This window comes from Cajanus cajan, chromosome 7, assembly GCF_000230855.2.
Source record: "Cajanus cajan strain Asha chromosome 7, NIPB_CcT2T_4, whole genome shotgun sequence".
NCBI lineage: Eukaryota > Viridiplantae > Streptophyta > Magnoliopsida > Fabales > Fabaceae > Cajanus > Cajanus cajan.
Genome location: NC_138523.1, coordinates 60701550 through 60725112, shown reverse-complemented (window position 1 = coordinate 60725112; position 23563 = coordinate 60701550). Strand labels below are relative to the sequence as shown.

The window sequence follows — 23563 nt, the reverse complement described above, 5'->3', positions numbered from 1 at the left end:
GTTAAAACCATTGTATACAACAAAATCAGCTCCATAAATGGTTCAGAGGGAAAGAAAACTCACAGACAGAATTCCCCATCCAGTAGGAATGAAAGCCAACAGAGAAGCAAATATGTCAGCTACAGACAGATCGGTTAATATAACTGCTACAGCTAAACCAGCCAATGCCATCAGAAGGGCCACTCCTTGTATAAAACGCAGAAGAAGCTGGAAATTGACTGATATCTTCTGGCTAAAGGTGAATACCTGTTGAATAAGAATCAAAGATGGCATCAAGATACACAATTACCAATATAAAGTCATTTAAATGGAGCCCACAAGCAATGCATATTTTTCACCTTGAAAAGGATAATAATCACAGCCAGAACTATCCACGAGAGTCCATAAATCTATACAAAATGCCAAACATAAGTAGTCAAGTCAGAAACCTGTGCATATTCTGCAAATGTAGGTATCGCAAAAGAATTGCATGCCAACACTGGTCAAATATAGAACAAATCAAGCCATCCAAAGCACAACACACACACACATAATATTTAAACATAACCAGTGAAGTCAATTCTCAGAAAACAAATAACATCACTGCAGAAAGCTCTGGTAGATACCTAGGAAGCATCATGCATGGTCCAATAGACATGGCAAATATCCCCCTACCCAACATGTACCCGTCCAAACCTGTCTCAACTTTGACAGTTTCCCCACACTTTGACCAGGGCTGGGGTCAGGTTTTTACCGAGTGTGATGGGGAGGATCATATCCACCTCTGTGCCCACCAGCTAAAATTGAAATTACAAAATTATCCTTAAATATCTTTAAATGCACGTGTTGGTACAGGCTTTTTGATTCCCCTAAACTGATCTCTACGTTCATCTACTCATATCTCCGGTTGCGTTAATTGCACTTTGAATTTCAGTTTTTTCTGTTGATTTTGATATTCTTCCTTTTGTGGAACAGAATTCAGTGTGGGAAGATGAGCACAAAGCGGAGTCTTTTGTTGAGTTAGGGTTTTGCTGTTGGGGTGTTGTTTGAGCACAAAGTTGCGTCTTTTTTCCCTTTTCACATTTTTTTATTTATTTATTTAAATGTGATAGGGGACCTGTGGTTAAACAGGTCTATGTTAGGAGGGAAAAGGGGGGTAGTTAGTTATTTTTGTAACTAACTGATGACGGTCGGGTAGGGACTGTTAAATTGTATAAATAGGAGGGAATAAGGGGGAGGAAGGGATTCGGAAGTATTGTATTCTGGGAGAGATAGGCACTCTCGAATTGCCTAGTTTCACTGTATTCTGTCCTTCTGGTTGTGTTGACAGCAAGGACTCGAGCAATAATACTACAATCTTTCGTTATTTTTCAATTCTCTCTTAATATCCAGTTGAGACCTATCAACTGGCATCAGAGCTGGTTGCGAACCTGAGGCGATCAAGAATGGAGAAGAAAATGGAGATTCGGTTGGAACAGGTGGAAAGGGGCTTGCAAGACATACACAAACGTGCAGCAGAAGAAACTGAATGGCGACGCAACATAGAGGGGGCGATGCGCGAGATGCTGGAACAGTTGAAGGAATTGCTTGGGACAGCGGGAAGAAATGGCAGAGAGGGTGACGAAATTCCATTGGTAACAGGAACGGAAAAGAACGGGTGGAAATGGCGAAACCTAGAACTTCCTCTATTTCAGGGGGATGAAGTGATGGGCTGGGTGGGAAAGATGGAGAGATATTTCAGGTTGAAAGGCGTCTTGGAGGACGAGAAGGTGGAGGTGGCAATGGTGGCGCTGCAAGGGAAGGCGCTGGCGTGGTTTCAATGTGGGAAAGTAGAAATCAAAATCCCTCATGGATGGATTTCAAAGGTTCGTTGCTGAGAAGATTTCAGCCCGTGGTGGCACAAAACCCTTTTGAGGTGCTGTTGGGCCTTAAGCAGCGTGGCTGAGTATAGGGAGAAATTTGAGACCAATTCAGGACCTCTCAAGATTGGGGATGCAAATTATTTGAAGGGCATTTTCTTGAATGGTCTCAAGGAGGAGGTTAAAGCGGAATTGAGGTTGCATCAACCTAATTCGTTGGAGGAAATTATGGACTTGGCTCTTTTGATAGAATCTCGAAATTCAATTTTGAAGAAGGAAGTGGGGGAATCGTCGATGACCATTCACAAGGGAGGATGGCAGGAACATCTATGGCAATCAGAGGGACGAAGAGAAGAAAAGAAATGATGAAACCACTGAAACGAAAAGGGAGGAGAGTAGGAAAGGGGAAGGAAAGCTGAATTGGAAAAATATGACGGATGCGGAGTACCAAGAAAGGAGGAGAAAGGGAATTTGTTTCAGATGTGAAGAAAAATACTCTCCTGGGCATGTGTGTAAAAACAAGCAAATTAGAATAATGTTGCTTGAAGAGGGCGTGGAAGAGATGGAGGAAGAAGAGGAGATCCAATGGAGTGGTAAGTCTTCCACCACGACATTAGATTTTCGTAGTATGGTGGGAATGACTTCCAAACATTCGTTCAAATTTTGGGGAAAGATAGGGGATAATTCAATCTTGATTTTGATTGATTGTGGAGCTTCCCACAATTTCATTGCTGAATCGGTGGTGAAGAAATTGGGGCTGAGGGTGGAGAAAACAGAACAGTATTGGGTGAAGGTAAGGGATGGTCATAGTGTGAGGGCGCAGGGAATGTGCGCAGGGGTGGAGTTGGAGGTGCAAGGGGTGTCCGTGAGGCAAAATTTTTATTTGTTTGCCTTAGAGGGAGTCGACGTGATATTGGGAATGGAATGGTTGAGGGGACTGGGAGAAATCAAGGCTAATTTTGATAAATTAACCTTGAAAATCAGGGTAGGGGGAGAAGTTTATCAGATCAAGGGAGATTCTTCCTTGAGTATAGCAAAAGTGCCATTGAAAGGTACCCTCAAGCAATTGAAGGAGGAGGAAGAAATCTACTGGGTGGAGTGTTGTGTGGCAGAAACAGGACCGGGGGAGAAGATGAGAGCAATCCCAGAAAGCATAAAACAAATATTGGAGGAGTTTAACGAGGTTTTCCGGGAACCCCAGGGGTTGCCTCCTTCAAGAGGGCAAGATCATGCTATCAATTTGAAGGAAGGGGCAGAGATTCCTAACCTCAGACCCTATAGGTACCCTTATTACCAGAAAAATGAGATTGAAAAATTGGTGCAAGATATGCTGAGAACCGGAATAATCAGCCCTTATGCTAGTCCTATTATTTTGGTAAAAAAGAAGGACGGAAGTTGGCGGGTTTGTGTGGATTACAGAGCATTGAATAAGGTAACCATACCAGATAAATTTCCAATTCCAGTTATTGATGAACTGTTGGATGAACTGTATGGGGCCATCGTATTTTCTAAATTGGATTTGAAATCGGGCTATCATCAAATTCGAATGAGAGAAGAGGATATTCACAAGACTGCTTTTAGAACACATGAGGGGCACTATAAATATTTGGTAATGCCTTTCAGCCTTACCAATGCTCCTTCAACATTCCAAGGGTTAATGAACGAAGTATTACGACCATTTTTGAGGAAGTTTGTGTCAGAATTTTTTAATGACATTCTAGTGTATAGCAGGGACGAGGAAGAACATCAACACCACTTACGACAAGTGCTGACATGTCTGCGGGAAAATTCGTTAGTGGCTAATGGGAAGAAGTGAGTTTACAAGGTCTCATATGGAGTATTTGGGTCATGTCATTTCGGCCGAAGGAGTAGCAGCAAACCTTTCTAAGGTAGAAGTCATGCTCAAGTGGCCTCAACCCACGATCCTCAAGGGTTTGAGGGGTTTTTTGGGTCTTACGGGTTACTATAGGAGGTTTGTTCGTGGTTATGGGGAGACGTCTAGACCTCTAACAGAATTGTTGAAGAAAGACGCTTTTGTGTGGAATGGGGAAGCTACCAAAGCTTTTGAGACACTTAAACAGGCCATGGCAGCATTACCTATACTGGCAGTACCGAACTTTTCCAAGCAGTTTGTAATGGAGTCTGACGCTTCTAGCAGAGGAATAGGGGCAGTGTTATTACAAGAGGGCAGACCATTAGCCTTTATGAGTAAATCATTATCTGAAAAGGCACAGAAGAAATCAGTTTATGAAAGGGAATTAATGACAATTGTGTTGGCTGTCCAGAAATGGAGACATTACTTGATGGGTAGGAAATTCATTATAAAAACCAACCAGAGAAGCCTTAAATTTCTTACTGAGCAGAAATTGTTGGGAGAGGAGCATCACAAGTGGACCACCAAACTGTTGGGATTTGATTTTGAAATCCACTACAAGCCTGGTTATGAGAATAAGGCTGCAGATGGGCTTTCAAGGCAGATGATGTATGCTGCCATATCAAGGGTGGAAATGGAGGAGTGGCAGAAATGGGAAGAGGAGTTCTTGGAGGATGCTGAAATGCAAACTTTAATACAAAAATTGATCACTGACCCTGACAGCTTGAAGGAGTATGAACTGAAGGAGGGAAAATTATTCTTTAAGGGCAAGTTGGTTTTGCCCAGGAATTCTACCAGAATTCCTCTTATCATTCAGGAGTTTCATGAGACGGCTATGGGGGGGACATGCTGGAGTGTTCAAAACCTTCAAGAGGGTGTCGGCTGTATTTCTCTGGAAGGGAATGAAGAATGATATCACTAAATTCGTGACCGAATGTCACATCTGCCAGACTAATAAATATCAAACATTGGCTCCAGGGGGATTGCTGCAACCCTTACCAATCCCCACCCAAATTTGGACTGACCTTTCCAGGATTTCATTGGTGGACTCCCAAGAGCTTCGGGCAAGGATACAGTTTTGGTGGTAGTAGACAGGTTATCTAAGTATGCCCACTTCTTACCCCTATCCCATCCTTTTTCAACACAGGAGGTAGCCCAAATGTTCATTCGGGAAGTGGTGCGACTGCATGGGTTTCCCGAGTCCATTGTCACGGATAGGGACAAGTTATTTTTGAGTCAATTCTGGTCAGAATTGTTTAAATCAGCAGGAACTAAATTGAAATATAATTCGGCCTATCATCCCCAATCGGACGAACAAACGGAAGTGGTTAATAGGTGCTTGGAGGATTATTTGAGGTGCTTCGTGGGTGATAAACCCAAGCAATGGCCTAGGTGGCTAGCTTGGGCAGAATTTTGTTTCAACACACATTATAATCAGTCGGCGGGTATGACTCCATTCAAGGCGGTGTATGGAAGGGATCCCCCAGCGATTTTTAAGGCTCCAACCTTTCCGTCCAAAGTGGAAGCCGTGAATGTAATGGCAGAAGAGAGATGGAGTTTTGGAGGAGTTAAAGGCGAACATTGGTAAGGCACAGCATAGGATGAAACAGCAAGCAGATAGGAAGAGAAGAGATGTTAACTTTGAGGTGGGCGATTGGGTTTATCTCAAAGCCAATCTTATAGACTCAAATCGTTAGCGAAAAGGAGAAATGAGAAATTAGGCCCGAGATACTATGGTCCTTTTCGGGTGTTGGCTAAGGTTGGTGCTGTGGCTTACAAGTTGCAATTACCGGAGAGCAGTAGAATTCATCCAGTCTTCCACGTCAGTAAATTAAAGAAGGCCGTCCCGCTGGAGAAGCAAGTACAGTCCCTTCCGGAGGAAATTTCTGTAGATTGGGAATTGTAGCCACAGCCTGCAGAACTCTTGTCTTACAGGTACAGCAGAACAGGAGAACTGGAGGTGCTCATTCAGTGGCACAACCTACCGGACTGTGAGAATTCGTGGGAGACAGCAACCAAGATGCAGACTGCATTTCCACAATTCCAGCTTGAGGACAAGGTGATTGCTCGAGGGGGGAGTATTGATAGGGGACCTGTGGTTAAACAGGTCTATGTTAGGAGGGAAAAGGGGGGTAGTTAGTTATTTTTGTAACTAACTGATGATAGTCGGGTAGGGACTGTTAAATTGTATAAATAGGAGGGAATAAGGGGGAGGAAGGGATTCGGAAGTATTGTATTCTGGGAGAGATAGGCACTCTCGAATTGCCTAGTTTCACTGTATTCTGTCCTTCTGGTTGTGTTGACAGCAAGGACTCGAGCAATAATACTACAATCTTTCGTTATTTTTCAATTCTCTCTTAATATCCAGTTGAGACCTATCAAAATGATTTTTCCACTTCTCGTTCCCTCTTTTCATTGCCTTTTTTAGGTTTGGATCAGCTGTAGCCTGTAGGTGGTCCAAACCCAATGTACACATTTTTTTAATATGTAGCAGGAGCCAGTTTCGGATTATTTGATATATATAGGGTTCAGGGTTTAATAGAGTTTGGGGACGGGAACTCAATTTTACCACTGGCAGGAGTAGGAACGAGGATTTTTTTGGGGAGTCAGGGAGTGGGAAAGGCAAAACCTGCTCCTACCCTCGCCCTGGCCCTGTTGCCAAGCCTAACACAGTACATACATGGTGGCATGACACGTTTTATAATAATATCTGACATCACATCTAAACAATAAAAAAATGTTATAAACTTATAATCATAAAAGTTAAAAATATAAAACCCTAAACCCTAAACCATAAAATGACACATCCTAATCATATAAAACCAATCCTTAACATAAAAGTTAAAAAAAAAAGGAGGGACATTTTCTGACAAAATGTACTATACTTGTCTTTTTGACATTTTCTCACTATTCAACGATGTTCTCTTGTTTTATATTACCTTGCCAGCTAGCCTGCAAAAATATGTGGAATTGAGGGATGGGTAGGACATGGCTTTGTTAACTACTCTAGCACATTGATAAGACCATGCAAATTTAGCAGATGATGAAGTTCAGATAAGATATAAAGTTTTATTAAAGTAGGATAAACAATTTGAGATGAAAATTTGAATTATATTCTGAATAATATCAGACATCCTCCAAAGTAATATGCCGCATTCTGCAAAGTAAAATGTGTCAACTGCAAGATAGAATTGAAGGTAATGTGTGTCCAGAGTGCAAACAGGTACAACCATCTTAAAGCTGAACAAATTAGAAAACAACAATGCTATAAATTATGGATAAAAAATAGTTGCCACATAGAAGTTGTTCACTGAATACGATTGACATTAAATATGCCAAACCATAGATTGCCTAATTCTAGAAACCCTAAGGGAAGTAGAATCACATTTGATTTGGATAACGAATTCAACTATACAGCTATAACTAGTTCTGTAATTTGATAGTTAAGCAAGGAGTTATCTTGGGACTATAAAACATGTAAGCAGTGTAAAAAAAGTTCTGTAATTTCCCCAAAAGGACAGACAAAAAGGAAACAGAAAATGAAATAAAAAGCATGTAATACCGTCAATGAAGTGCTCGATCCTTTCACATTAAGCTTGTACACAATACCATATTGGAAGATGAAAAATCTAAGACTCAGAATGGTTTCTGCTATCCTTGAACCCAAGCTCCTGATATGAGCCTGTAGATGAAATAATTTATGAATATTAAGACACAAAAACCATTGAAACAGATGAGACTTCTCTAAATGGAAAGCAATGACATATATAATGTTTTGTAAGAACCCTTAACCTCTAAAATCAGAAACAAAGTTTCTCTAAATGTGCTCGAGTGATCACTCAGCTGAATGATCTTAACTATATTCACAAGATCACTAGGATAATAAAATAGAAATACAATTTACAAGAGAGCAATTAAGTTATTATTACTTCCAAATATGCATTGGACTTGGCTATACAAAGTACCTGGCTACTTGGAAAGAGGAACAACATTTAAAATGCTCTTATAGCTCAATCGGTTTTCCTATTTCCAGCATCCTACTTAATGGTTTTGCTTATAACTATTCTTGATCTTTTCCTCTATCTCTAACAATAGGGCTACCCTACATCTGATCAAAGTACATAAGGAGATATTCTACCATTTATCCTCCAATAGGTGTGTTGCCCCCAACTTTCTCTATAATTAATGCCTTCATTTCCTAATCCTTTTTTGTCTAGTATGCCCATACATCCAAGATCCAACAGAACATTCTCATCTCTACTACATTGAATTCTAGTCCTAAAGAAGCGTTCAATTTATTTATTTTTTTCACTGTAAGACTGCTATTTTAGAAATTAGAATAGTGCCTGATGTTATTAGCGAATATTGTTGCTTAGAACAGGTGCAAATAGCACAAATACCCAGATATCATTGTACTAATCCTATTTGAGGTTTTATGGGAGTTTCATAATTAAACACCATATTTATTAATAGATAAGGATACAAAAACCATAAAAGCAAGAAAAACATCTATTGATCAAGGCGCAATACTAATTACCAGTTCTTCTTCCCACCAAGCTTCCCAGCTTTCTTCTCCCTTAACACCAATTCCACCACGGTAAAGTAGCCAATTTGTCCAATCTCGGAAGTCTTCCACCACCCTAGAAAAACGCCACGAGAAAAAATCATTAAATATGAGACAGTATGCCTGACTGAATACAAAGATAATACTTACTTTTGCCACTCAAATCCAGACGGGTTGAATAAATATGGAGCAAACAACCAGGATAGAGCCATAAACCAACTGCTTATACTCAGAAGAATATACGAGAGTGCACCACCTTCATTATAGCCATAAGCAAGATATACTATCAACAAAAGCACAACCTCCAACCTGAAGACAAGACAAAGGAATACAATGATTATGTTTCATGGAAATGAAAATAAGGATACAACCTAAATGACAATAATTTCATAAATACTGTATGACACTATGTGAGCTATACTAATGCCTATAATGTGAGAGTAAATGCAGAGAGTTTTCTAAAACTGTCAGCACAAAAGTTTGAGTACTGTGTTCTATTATGCAGTTAGAATAAAAGTACTTGAATTAGTTCAGTTCATTTTCAGTTGACCTTGAGTTAGATATGCGTGTATATATAACAGATCTAACTATAGGATCAACACAATAACAATTCATCAGATTCATAATTCAGAGAATCTCTATTTTCTAGCAAATTTTATTGTTGTATCAAAGTTTCTCAATTTTTCCTCAATTTCTCCATTTCATTTTATTGAGCTTTCCAGCAAATTCTATCATTGTATTGAATCAATTTTGATACTAATTCATTACTTCCACTCAGAATTTGTTTAACACATCAGAGAATTCATCCAGAATATGTTTCAGTTAGTCAGCCACTGGATTATTCTTCTGATCAATTTGATGCTCTGCATTTTAGTAAAGACTTCTTACTCTCTGCATGTTTTTAAGACATTTAGGCATTTTCCTCAGTAAATTACATACTTTTGTCCTTTTTGTTTTATATTACTATTTTCCATTTATTTTTTTATGCAGGAAAAGAGAACCTCAGCTTGGAAGAACACAATACCTAATTGGGATAAATGGAAGGAATCAGAAAGCTAAAGAGCATCTTGTGGAGTGCAAAACTATTGGAGTATATCTTTACTTGTATTAGATATGTTATTGTATAGGGCTACTTTTTCAGTTAGTTATGTTCTGTATTTCTGTTTTTACCTTTTACCTGTTTAACAGGTTCTGTTTTTCTGTTTTTTATTTTTTACTTGTTCAACAGGTCATTGTTTCAATAGTCTTCCTTGAAGCTATTGAAACATATAAATAGGACAATTGTATTCTGATTTGTTACCTAAGAAATACAATTCAAATCTTTCTATCAATTCTGCTCTCTCTCTCTCTCTGTGTTTTCTTCCTCTTCTGTTTTCTGTTTTCCAGATTGACATAATTCTAATATGGTATCATGAGCTTTTGATCCTCATCTCTCTCCCTCAAAGATTCCTATCTTCTTTGCACCTTCTGCCCGACTACACCACTCGTCTTCCTTCATGGCTGAAGAACAACCACAGTCCTCTGCAACAACCCCGCCCCACTTCTATGCTGCACAAGAAAAACCCTCCTCATCCCCTTCCCTCACTTTCTCGCACACTATCTCTGAAAAACTAGACACCAAGAACTACCTTCTTTGGTGTCAACAAGTTGAACCAGTCATCAAAGGCCACCGTCTCCACCACTTCTTGGTCAATCCCCAAATCCCTCCAAAATTCCTTTCAATTTCTGACAGAGATGCCAATCGTATCTCCGAGGCATATCTTGCGTGGGAACAGCAAGATCAATTACTCCTCTCTTGGCTCCAATCATCCATGTCCAAAGAAATGCTCACACGCGTCATAGGATGTAAATCTTCCTTCCAAATCTGGGACAAGATTCATGCGTATTTTCATGCCCACACCAATGCCAAAGCCCGTCAATTGCGTGGTGACCTTCGTAGCACAACTCTTGAAAACCGTTCCATCTCTGACTATCTCCTTCGTATCCAAACCCTTGTTGATGCCCTCACTGCTATTGGCAACCCTGTTTCTTCCAAAGAACATCTTGATATTGTTCTTGAGGGGCTTCCAGAAGAATATGAATCCACTGTTTCCCTCATCAGCAGCCGTTTTGATGAATTGACCATAGAAGAAGTTGAAACCCTTCTTCTTGCCCATGAATCCCGCCTTGAAAAATTCAAGAAAAAGAACCTTCTCACTGTCAATCTTCTTGAAACCCCCTCGAGCTCGAATTCTTCCCCTTTGCCACCGCAAGCCAATCTCACCCATCAAGACACTCAGCTTCCCTCCTCTTCTGGCGGTGGCAGATCTGGTGGGCGGTATGGTCGTGGTGGTCGACCCAACAATCGGTACGGTCGTGGGCGTGGCAGGTTTGCTGGCTTTCAATGTCAAGTCTGCCATCGATACGGCCACATTGCTTCTTCTTGCTATTACAGGTTTGATAGCACCTTTGTCCCAACCCTACCCTTTGATAATACCTTCTCCGCTGCTAACTCCACTGCCAACCCTACCCTTGGGTACAATCCCTCTTCCTTTCCCTCACACCACATGCGCCCCACTGGTTCTTCAAACGGCCTTTTAGGTTCCCGCCCGCTCAACCCCAACTCTTCTCAGGCATATCTTGTCTCCAATGGCGCCCATCAAGCCCAGGCTTCGCCCATGGCATTGACTGCACTTTCCCCTAGTTCCCATTTGTGGTATCCCGACTCCGGAGCATCTAATCATGTCACCAACATGTCCCACAACATTCAACAACTCACTCCCTTCGAAGGCCCCGATCAGATTATCATTGGCAATGGCCAGGGTCTTCCCATAAACTCCTCAGGTGTAACTGCGTTCCCTTCTCCTTTAAAACCTCACATCTCCCTTACTCTCAATAATCTTCTTTATGTTCCCAATATCACAAAAAATCTTATCAGTGTGAGCCAATTCTGCAAAGATAATTCTGTTTTCTTTGAATTTCACTCAACCTGCTGTTTGGTTAAATCACAGGACACTAAAGACACTCTCCTCATGGGAGTTGTTGGCCCTGATGGCCTGTACCAGTTTCCCTCACTGCTTCAGCCAAGACAACAACCAGCAATCACGCCTTCTGCTAATACAGCCTCTTGTCATTCTGTTCCCTATGTCACTTGGCATTCTAGACTGGGACATCCTCATAATGATGTAATAAAATCTGTGTTCAGACTTTGTAATTTCCCTATCATCAATAAAACAGCTTCTGATTTTTGTACTCCTTGTTGTCTTGGCAAATCTCACAAATTACCTTCAAATTCTTCTAAAACTGTTTACCATACACCGTTTGAATTAATATATAGTGACCTATGGGGCCCTGCACCTATCACATCTGATAATGGTTATCAGTACTATGTTACTTTTGTTGATGCGCACACTCGATTCACTTGGATTTTTCTTCTTAAACGTAAAGCTCACACACTTGATGTTTTTAAGCAATTTCATGCTATGATTCAAAATCAATTTCAGCTACCCATTAAAGCGATTCAAACTGATTGGGGAGGAGAATTTCGTTCATTCACCTCCTATTTAGCCCAAAATGGCATTCAACATCGACTCATTTGTCCTCACACTCATCACCAAAATGGTGTTGTGGAACGCAAACACCGTCACATTGTTGAATTAGGTCTCACAATGTTGGCTCAAGCTCACCTCCCTATGCAGTTTTGGGACCATGCATTCCTAACCAGTGTCTACCTTATTAACAGACTACCATCATCTTCCATTCAGAATGATGTTCCATTCAGAAAACTATTTCATCAATTACCTGACTATAATTTTCTCAGAATTTTTGGCTGCTCTTGTTTTCCTCACCTTCGGCCCTACAACAAGAATAAACTTCAATTTCGCTCCCAAGAGTGTGTGTTCTTGGGGTACTCGACTTCTCATAAAGGATACAAATGCCTTGCCCCAACTGGCAGAATTTTTATCTCCAAAGATGTCGTTTTCTGTGAAACCCGCTTTCCTTATCCGAGTTTATTCCCTGCCCCTGCCACCAACCCACTCACTCCTTCAATTCCTGTTCCTCTTGTAATAACCAATCCACAGCCTCCTATGCAAACTGATTCTTCTACACTCAGCTCTCCACCTCCATCACCTACAACTCAGAACTCCACTTTCCCATCCGTCCCCATCACCACTTCATCTGCCTTGGCCTCTCCTATTCTCCCAACTTCATCAACCTCATCATCCACTCATAACCCAGCTCCAATTACTAACATTCACCCCATGACTACCAGGGCCAAAGCTGGCATTGTAAAATAGTATATAAGTGGAAAGCAACCCTCACCTTACAAGCCGGTTTTGTAGGGTTGAGTTAGGCTTAATCCACTATTCTAACATGGTATCAGAGCCATTTAGATCCACTTTAAATGGGCCACCCACCATTGATGCATGCCTCATAGGCATGAGGGGGTGTATTGGAAAAAAACCCAAGTCTCGCCTATCCTAGATCATTAAAAAGGGCCACCCACCATTTATCCACGTACCAAGCCCAATAGTGCTGGACGTGAGGGGGTGTATTGGGAAAAACCCAAGTCCCACATCGACTAGAGATTAGGCAATTGAATAGTATATAAGTGGAAAGCAACCCTCACCTTACAAGCCGGTTTTGTAGGGTTGAGTTAGGCTTAATCCACTATTCTAACAAAAACAACATGAATTATTTTATGCTTTATTTTGCCTTGGAGCCATACATAGGAACCTTTTAATTTTATTTTGTAATTTGCGCTTTAATTTAAAAGCCTTTTAGTTTTATATTATATTAGGCCAAGTTTCGAAAATCAATTAAAAAAGGAGTTTCGAATCATTGAGGGAGACTTTGGTTTCTAATTTAATTAGAATGGCCCCTATGAGCTAAACATCTTTACTAGTCTAAGATTAATGGAAGCTTAATTTTCTAAGGCTGTGAGGTCTAACTTCCCTTTATCTCTTCAAATTTTTGGGCATATATATTTCTAGTGTTTTGCCAATTTATGAAATTGTACAAAACCAATTAGGGCTATAAATCTGTGATTGTCTATTAGTTCTAATGAGTAGGGTAAACGACTTTCATTGTGTAGAATTATGTTTTATTGGCTAGAATTAGGTTCCTCTAGACTCTAATACTACTAATAGATTAGATTCCTAAGAGCATGCTTAGGATTGTTTATCAATAAGGGAAGTAATCAACGATTTTATCTTGAATACTGTAAGAATAATAAGAAGGAATGTATTATTAGAGCTTATTAATAACTATAAATTATCTAGAAAGGAAAAGTGCATTTTTGAACCAATGAATCATCCTATAAACTGAATTGGCGAATACACTTTGAACTAGAGTCCTTCAATTATTGAATATCAACAATCTCTTATTTTGCTCATTGTTTTAATTATAATTTTCCTAAAATTGATTTGCAACTGAAACCCTCCTTTTGATTAATTTACTGCTTGGTCTAATTCTGTAAAAGAAATAAAATTTAATAGTTCCTATAAATTTCACCCTACCCACTGCTTTATTAATTTTTGTTGGCTCGACACCTGTTGCAAATATAATAGATATTTTAGGGGGTTCAAAAAATCTCATTGTATCCTGATATTTATTTCCTTTTTCCTTCTTTTTTTTAGACATAGTTGTTTACCCTGTAAAAGGAAGATTAGAGAATATATTAGACTATAGTACTATACCCATCAACTTTATAAAAATCCCTTTCCTGTCAACTATACCCATCACTATTTGTCCTGGTTTCCATCCTCACCCTTCAACATTCTCTGATGTATGCTGTAGGCTGCATGAATTGAAGACATTTGGGGGTAAATTTAGAGTTATTTCAATTCTCAAACTCTACCCAATCCATGCACACACTTCTTTCACGATGAAATAACCCTATTCCCATGCTAAATTTTCAACCTGTCAATCCAACTGGAATTCTCAAATCTATTGTTTCCTATTAATACAATTGTACAAATAATCATAGTGCAAAAAGTGCATTATAATGAGAAATGTGAAGTTCTTTTTAGTAGAGACCAACACTGAGTGATAAAGGAAATAGAATTCGATTTTCCAAATAATTAATTGATTTTTAAATATATTTCACAAAATACATAATATGATAGAGAAGCCAAATGCTGATCTTATACTTTTATGCTACCTGAAATTCCTTACAAACAGATAAGATAAGCGAAGAATGTTAGAACGAGAGTGAATTAGTGATATGTAAATAATTTCAAATTTGGGAAACTTAACAGCAAGCCTCACCCTTTAACAAAATGACTACGCGAGTAGAGTCTGTAATTCTCTGAAAATTTGATATGGCGGACAACAAACCCGCGGCCAGTTGCTTGATACTGTTGACAAATAAACAGATTAACAGTTGAGAAGAGAAAAACAAAAAGAGACAGCATAGAGTATGCATACAAACCCTTGCACCACCATGAAGAATGGTCCGACCAAAATAATGTGTTCTTGTACCCAAGGAAAATGTGAAAAAGACAGTGCAGAGCTGGAACTGCATTGTGACAAAACTGACAATGGCCTGCAGAGCAATAAAAAATAAAAACATTAAAAAAATGAATATTTTGTAAACAGGATGTACAGTTGACACGAGTTCCTAAGGCCTTTTTCCCCCTTTTAATTGAGGTGCTAAATGGCCAAGAATAATTGGGGGGTGGGGAGTAAAGTGGGTATAGAAAAGCTAAGCATTTGGTTATTTAATCATGTCAGGTAACAAGCATGACAAGTTACTTCTTTGTAAGAAAGACAGTTGGATGGATACACCTTGTCTCACTATCTCAAACTTACAGACAAGCACAAACAAAAATGTGTATTTAGATGTCAACTTCTCAAATATTTGGTACTATTGCTAATATCAGTCAACTTGTTCAACTTGATTTCTTTGGTGATATCTATTAAGATAAAGAAAGGGATAAACACAAACAAACACTTACCCTCAAAAAACCTTGTTCAAGAATGAAGCCCAAGACCATTGGCACTGCAGTGAAGATACCAATTTGAAAGAGAAATTGTGTATTCAAAGCAGCACTCAGTGCAGTGTTCTTAGTTATCCTAGCCCTTTCTTCAATGGTTTCACCAACACCAGATAGTGCCTGGAAACATATAACATTTGTGTTCATAAGTATAGAAATAAGTTCAGTGGCAAGTATTTGTTTGTATTGAATGTATACGGTTATACTAGCAGTGTTCTAGTACTAATAACTTGTACTACAGACAGTACACAACCTTTCCGTCTATTGCCAATGACACGCAAAACATAAGTTGCAAGAAAAACTTCAATACAACCCAACAATAATGTGAAAGAAAAAAAAGTTAAATGAAACCATGTCCAACTCAAGACTAACCTAGACCTGAATCTGGTTTGAAATGATAAACATTTAGCACTACAAGGGATGAAATTTTTAGCAAAAGGAAAAGATAATCTCAAATTAACAAAGCTTAGATAAACAAACATGAAAGTTTAACAAAATCCAACTTACCAAATAAGTTTTCCCATAAAGAAAGGCATATACAGTAAGCACTGTTAGCTGCAATATCATAAAAATAAAAAATAAAATCAGATGAAGAAAAACTTGGGATATAAATATATGTATGCTGATGATTCTAAAATTGTACTGTATGGGAAATTTCCGTGAGATGTGTTACAATGTCAGTGATAATGTAAATTATGTAATGTATGGCTGGGTTCTACCTCTCATTCTGAATTGTAAATAAAACTGGTTACCAGGTGCTATTGCATCTGCACAGAACAACCACTATTGCCAAGCCTTCTTGCTCTAACAAAACCCAAGTTTTGAATAAAACCATTGAGGGTTTAAGTTTTCGTAGGTCTTCCTCTAGACCCTTTAATTGAATATCATCTTTTTGATTCATCTTTCTCCAAAGAGCCTATCATTCTTTTTTTTTTTTTTTTGTGCAAAACAACCTCAAGCAAGTTTCAGTCATCTTCTCCTAAATAGGCTACACCATCTCAACATTGTAATCTCTGCTACCCTTGTATTTTATTTTATTTTGGAACATGTTGCCACTTCATTGACCAAAATTCACCACTTTAGAGCATCAATTGTAGGTAGATTTTCTCTTTTAGTAGATAGGCACTGTATGAATGCAAAAGATGACAAAAGTGTTTTTCTACATTTCGTCCATCTAGCAATCTCCCCATCACATTTTGAGATTTGTTCATGGAGAATCTAAGGACAGCTAGGATTGATATCATCAGTCACAATATATGCAATGAATAACTATGCTTCAACATGAAGGTGTCTGTGCAAATAGTGTAATAAGGGTTCCATTGTTTGTTGTGTTGAAGTCAAGGTATCCTCACATACTTATTCAATCAACAAAAAATAAGTGATGCATAATTGGCATACCATGGTACAAAAGTAGTATCCAACTGTTGTAAAATAAAAAGACATCATCCGGAAGAAATCAAAAAGCTGCCCAAGTCTGTATACATCACGACTGAGAACTTGTTCACCATTACCACCTGAAACTTTTCCTTCAAATAGTGCAATCTGATTGAGCCCAACATCTCTTCCCTTACCAACCTGTAAATTTACTATTAGAACAAAAAAATTTGTAGTCTTCTAGAGGCATCATTAAATAACAAGCCTGACCTGAATATATTCATGATGTGTAACATTTCCTTGGCGTAAGGTTGAATTGAATCCTGTGTATTAACAAGCATATAATAAAAAAACTAGTAAAGGAATAAGCAAGGAAAAAATGAACACACATTTCAAACAGCAATAAATTAGAGCTAAGCCAAAAATGCATTCAGATAGATGTCTGTCTTGACCCAAATCTGCACAAAACTACTTCAAAGAAAACTATTACACAGCATAAAAGAGTAAAAAATTAAATGTTATGCGAGAAGAGAGAGAGAACTATTTTCTAAACTATTACCCAGTGGATTGATCTATTTATAATAATAATGATAGCAAAGTTACTAAATAAATACCACTATTTTCAAGACAACAATTAAATAATCACTACTTCCTGAGATATATTGAACTCAGCTAAACATAATTTCAACATGTTATATGAAGCATATATTTGCAACAAAAATTCTCACACAACACAATATCCAGTTCTGCTCCAGTTAAGATGTCAAGATGAATGTGGGCCCTCGCAAGAAAGGATATGATATGGATTTATTATATACAAGTATAGATTCAGAATATTGGTTACGGTAAAAAAGGCACCAGTCAGAAGAATATATTGCATGATTTCTAGAACTGGGAAAAAATATAAGGGAGACCAAAAAGGTCTTTGGATGAAGTCATCAAGGGAGATCTCATAGTAAATAATATACATGAATCTATGGTTTTTAATCATGCCAAATAACTGTGTTATCTATGTAGTTGATCTAACCTAGTTGGACACACTTTATTGCCATCGCTAGAGACTCGTGCTTTTTTGTTAGAATAGTGGATTAAGCCTAACTCAACCCTACAAAACCGGCTTGTAAGGTGAGGGTTGCTTTCCACTTATATACTATTCAATTGCCTAATCTCTAGTCGATGTGAGACTTGGGTTTTTCCCAATACACCCCCTCACGTCCAGCACTATTGAGCTTGGTACGTGGATAAATGGTGGGTGGCCCTTTTTAATGATCTAGGATTGGCGGGACTTGGATTTTTCCCAATACACCCCCTCATGCCTATGAGGCATGCATCAATGGTGGGTGGCCCATTTTTAAAGTGGATCTAAATGGCTATGATACCATGTTAGAATAGTGGATTAAGCCTAACTCAACCCTACAAAACCGGCTTGTAAGGTGAGGGTTGCTTTCCACTTATATACTATTCAATTGCCTAATCTCTAGTCGATGTGGGACTTGAGTTTTTCTTAATTTTTTTTTTTGTGTACAATGGTCGCACGAATTTCAAACTTAAGACTTCATGCACAACCCAACCTCCCACCACCAGGCCAACTCTAGTAGTTCACTAGACTTGGGTTAATAGGCCATGGATGCCACCTAGTTATATTTACCTCGGCCTTAAATAATTAAATTTACTAAACTAGTAAACCAACTCTCTTTTGTTGCAATTAATTCATTTTAAGGACATTATAGTAATTTAACATCCACCTTTTCAAATAGAAGTTTAAAACTTATTTATCTCTCCTCTTCACTCTCTCACATAATTAATTAAAAGACCTATTTCTCTCTCCTCCCTATCTCACATGAATGTAATCAACAAGCTAGAAGCTTCTCAGGCATGTCAATCACCCACTTGTTAAGGCTCCCATTGGGCATGAAATGATAAACCAGCATGAGCTGGTTTCCCCTTTCTACGCTGCCATCCCATATGGACCAAGTTCTTCTGCTGCAACCTCTATGTTTGGTATCTCCACCATGAATTTTTGCAACCCTTGATTTGAATGGTGGTTCACAACTTCACCACAACTTGCATGTTGTTCCGAAAATTCCTCTGTACACACTCAAACCCCACCCAAGATTCTCAAAACATGAATTAATTATGTGAAGTTAGAGGAGAGAGAAATAAGTTTTTTTTTTTAAGGCAGATATTAAATTACTATAAAATATCCTTAAAGTGAATTAATTACGAAAGAAGAGATAGTTGGGGTTTTTGCCCTGATATTTTCTTGTAGACTGCTAATGTACTCGAACAAAAAAGATAGAGTACATTAGCAATCCCCAAATATACATGCTCAAAAAGGTGGGGGAAAGGCTCATAATTCATGCTCTAGTCATTATCAATAAGAGAAAGAAACGATAAAATGAGGGTATAGGTCAGGGAAAATAAACAAAAAGAGGGTAGGGTAAAAAGAAACAAAACTGAGAAGAAGAGTATAATATAAAAAATAACAGCATAAGGAAGAAAAAACAAGGTAGGTACAAAGAACAAAAATGAGAAGAGTATAATATAAAAAATAAAAGTAAAGGGCAGGGAAAAAAGGGTAGGAACCAAGAAAAAAAAAGAATATAATATAAAAATAAGAACAGAGAAAAAGAACAGGAGAAATGCAGGAGAACAACAAAGTGTCAGCAGAGAAACAACTTTTTATTGGTTGACAGTGTAAGATTTTATAGTGACAATGCATGACCATTAAACAAGAAAAAAAATACAAAAACCAGAAAAAGACAATAAGAAACAGATAAAAATAAAAATAAAAACCAGAAAAGGAAAGATATCTTCACTAAGACATTTACCTGCTTTACCAGAACAGCCAAATTTCTATATAGCAAAAGCAACAAGCCAAACCTGAAAAGATATCTTCACTAATGTTGATAATGCGGGAAGCCTTGCTGATGCCACCACGAGTTATGTGGAATATTCTATCAAAAACATCAGGATGCCCATAGTGCATGCGGACCCTAAATAGATCATAATTGTCATAAGTAAGTTTGAATCTTGACATGAGAAATCATTATTTAACATAAAATGGTCTTACTTCAATGGATTTGCTAAAACCCGCTGGCCTAAAGTCACAAAACTAGTTTCTTGATTGGACATAAATGAGGCTAAAGATGAGACACTGCATTCAGTAACAAAGATGTTACTCAAAGACATAAACACTGAAAAACCAAGTCCAAAAAGAACACTATCCAAGGATGTAAGCTACATATACCTGCCAGTAAAGACATGTTCTCTAACACCAAGTATAGTAGGAGGACGTAGCCCGTGATCAGAATGAAATTCTTCAAGAAGGTTCCTCATCTTCAAAGCCTCCTCAAAATAGTTATCCTAAATAAATTCAACTAAGCATCAAAACATAGCAACAGCAAAGAACTTGTACAGTATCACAAATCATGAAATAGTAAATTTTCTACAAAGTTTATATACATAATATGTAGCGGATCAACGCTATGAATAACATATAGTACATCACATAAGACAGAATTGCTTACAAAATACAACATAGTTCCTTTTCAATCATCACAATCTATTCAGATAAAATTAGCCAAATACAGACAGCTGTTAAAACTGGTATTACCTGATTCATGTCAATTGTTTGGACCGCATTTCCACGTGTAAAAATAATTGCATGATTTTGGTTCTCAGGCTTTCCTTCACCCAATTTGGGATTTCCAGGTAACTTCACAGAGTATATCTCCTGTGACATCAAAAAACTTCAATAAATGGAGTGAAAAATAGCGAAAGCAATCTAATTCAGTAAAGGGAGGTAGAAAAATTAAAGGCAATCTAAGTAATTATGACAATCTATTTCAATAACAGAATGCAGCAAAAGTAAAAGTAACATAAGTAGCTAACCAGATAATTCAGTTATAAGAATCTGTTACAACAGTTTAACAGCTATGTTTGTTAACCAGACTTGACAACAACCCTTATGAATCATAACTAAAGTTTAAATACAAAATAAAAATTATAGAAAAATTGCACCTTGTCTTTCCCATTGATATCAGCTTTCACAAGCTTCGAGTAGTATTCTGTGTTCACTTTTCCCTCTTTTAAAGTTTCAACAACATCGATGAAAGCAACACGGAGAGCTTCATTTCTAAAAGCATGATAGTTGAAAAGATAGAAGTCATAATTCAATTAGCAAATAGAAAAAACATGAAGTTTGATCCATAGAATTGTTGATCCTACCTTTGCATAAGTAAAGCAATATCAGCAGCCTCGGGCTTTTGCTCTTCTTTCTGCTTACCATAAATTTGACATGTCACAACATAAGTGAACTTCAGATCTGCCTGGGCACGTGCCTCAGGGGATAACTCAAAGCCATGTGTATCAGTTACTTCATCACAACCCATTGCTGCCTCCAAATCTAAATTAATAAAAAAATTACAAACATATTAACGTAAAGAAAACAATGGAGTTATATGTTCTTACCTCCGGCTGTTGTGCTCTCCAAATAGGTCTGAAGCATAAGAGCTTTCCTATAATACATCATCCCCCTAACTGTGCATTTCAAACAACAATGAACAGAAAATATAGTAAATATCATCTATGATATTTGTTATATGAAGACAAATATCTCATTATTTCCCTATTTCTTTTTTATGTTAGTTCCCTTAATAGAGTCATTTTAACCTATAAAAAGGAGATTAGTGCTTGTATTCAAAATATACTGAAATAAAAAGTTCCTTTAAAGTGGGTATTTTTTGTCATGTTCAATATTATGTATCCAACAATTGCATAAATATGTTTACACTTCCTGCCTTGCCTATAATAAGTAGCAATTCTCTCCATCAACACCACTAAAATAATATATTCCAATTTACTGCCATAATCTGTTTGGCCTAATTTCCCACTCATCATGCTTGCTATAGTCCTGAGTCTTGTGCGATACTTATTTACAATGAAACCAGAAAAGGCAGCACCATTAAACTTTAATGCCCAACCTTGATATTTTCTAACAAAGGAATAAGCTAAATCAAAACAAAAAATGGATATTTGAGGCCGTATGACCAATTGATAAAGAATTATGCAAACTTCAGCATTGTTCATTTTTCAAATATAAAATGCTCTCGCATTAGGGGGCATGATGTGGAACAAGTTAGAAAATAGAAACACATTACTTTAGCACATGTTTGTATTAGATCTAGTACACATATAGAATTAGCCTTCTTTCTTAATTTATAGGGGTTTAATTAATTATTTTTATTACCGTATTATTTGTATTCTTTATTCTGCAATTATAAACATGCATATGGGTTTGAGATGTCATTTGGTTATTTAGGAAGGTTGCTAAAGCAGTCTTGGGTTAATCAATTTTTGGGCAAGAAATAAGGAATACTGATGGTGAAATGAAAGTGTTTGAGACAAGGTTAGAAACAATAGGGAGTGCTTTAAGGCCTTGCACAGGTGCAATCAATAACACTGAGAATTGGGCAAGGTATCAAAGTATTACAAATGAGAAGGAAAGTTGTGAGTGAGACATGATCCAAAGTTTTTGAAGTTTTACCAAAGATCCTGGGACTAATAATGAAGAGTGTTAGATATATAAGCTAGCTAAAAATAGAGAAAGAAAAACAAAGAGGAAAAGATTTAGTTACAGATCATCATATAGAAGAGAGATGGGAGAATTATTTTCAATAATGGATTCACAATATGGAAGGCATAGAAACCTAAGAGAACAACACTACCCTAGAATTTGAGTTGGAGTGGTAAAAAGCAGTTAAGAGGATGGACAAATTCCCATTGAAATTTTGAAATGAGTAGGAGAACAAGGTATCATTTGGCTATCTAAGCTATTTAATGAGATGGGTAGAGGAGCAACACTTGCTACATACATTTAAGAACTGGTCATGGTTATGTATGGCCAGCTCAGGCTTAATTTTACCAAAATACAACAGTTTCGTCATTGGGCAACGAATTTGGGATTTTAGTTTTTTTTATCCATGCCTCTTGCCATTGCTCAAATATCACTCATTATATATCATGCAAATTCCTTGTAATATTACATCCCAAATTGTATTAAATTAATATTAATAAGTATTCATTATATATTATTAATATTTACAATACTAATAATATTTACATAGTTGATAATGTTTCCAAATAATACTTTAGCATCCAGAGTATATAATATGATCCTTTTATGCTAATTTCAAATTATAGCTAGCTTGATTTTTATGATTTTATGTTAATTAATATATAATATATTACATAACAAAAAAAAAATGTATGTATAATCATCACTGATAACCATGTGAAGACATGCAGAAGAAAATCAAGTTCATTGGTAAAAATATTGATAAACATTACCCGTTCTGGCCAATGTTTGCCCTCGATATGAAGCCCAAAATCGCAGTTCAAGAATATCACTAGGACTGTCATAAAGTTCACTCTCAAGTGTGTTTTCGTCACGGCCAATTCGAGCAAGAAAGTTTTTCCACTCATCTACAGTGAATTAGGAAAAATATAAATTAATATACAACAATAAAAAAAAATTATATAGAAGAGAAGAATGTATAGATAATTTGGATTATGAAGGAAGAAATATAGATTTTTTTTTATTAATTATTTGTGACGTGTCCTGAAAGCAACAAAGAGTGCAAAATAACTGCTGAAATCTGGCCAGCCCTATTACTCCCAAGCTTGCAAGATCTTATTAATAACTTGGTTTAACTAAACAGCAGATCTTTGTACTTTTCAAGGATATTCAAATAGCATCCTTGTAGTTGGATCTGTTTATAAACTATAAAAATGTATTAACATATTTGAACATTCCCAAAAAGCATAGGGATGAACAAATTAATTTAACCAGATTATTTTAATCCTGAAAATAATCATGTTGGACCAATATCAACCCAAAAGTAAATAATTGGATCAGTCTATCGTGAATGTAAAT

The 23563-nt window shown here is 37.4% G+C and overlaps 1 protein-coding gene across 1 annotated transcript in view; it reads right to left on the bottom strand.

Moving 5' to 3' along the window:
- The window catches only part of GSL10 (glucan synthase-like 10), a 50735-nt gene that overhangs the window by 416 nt on the left and 26756 nt on the right, over window positions 1–23563 (bottom strand). The window contains exons 34-52 of the mRNA XM_083060398.1: window positions 22978–23112; window positions 21100–21168; window positions 20857–21034; window positions 20650–20764; window positions 20243–20362; window positions 19877–19992; window positions 19700–19783; window positions 19510–19622; window positions 16897–16949; window positions 16651–16827; window positions 15760–15807; window positions 15214–15372; window positions 14688–14801; window positions 14525–14613; window positions 8426–8584; window positions 8249–8351; window positions 7274–7393; window positions 339–389; window positions 64–246 (exon numbers count right to left, since the gene is read on the bottom strand). Of these exons, the coding sequence (XP_082916524.1) occupies window positions 64–246; window positions 339–389; window positions 7274–7393; window positions 8249–8351; window positions 8426–8584; window positions 14525–14613; window positions 14688–14801; window positions 15214–15372; window positions 15760–15807; window positions 16651–16827; window positions 16897–16949; window positions 19510–19622; window positions 19700–19783; window positions 19877–19992; window positions 20243–20362; window positions 20650–20764; window positions 20857–21034; window positions 21100–21168; window positions 22978–23112 (2186 nt within the window). The remainder of the gene's footprint in view (window positions 1–63; window positions 247–338; window positions 390–7273; window positions 7394–8248; window positions 8352–8425; window positions 8585–14524; window positions 14614–14687; window positions 14802–15213; window positions 15373–15759; window positions 15808–16650; window positions 16828–16896; window positions 16950–19509; window positions 19623–19699; window positions 19784–19876; window positions 19993–20242; window positions 20363–20649; window positions 20765–20856; window positions 21035–21099; window positions 21169–22977; window positions 23113–23563) is intronic.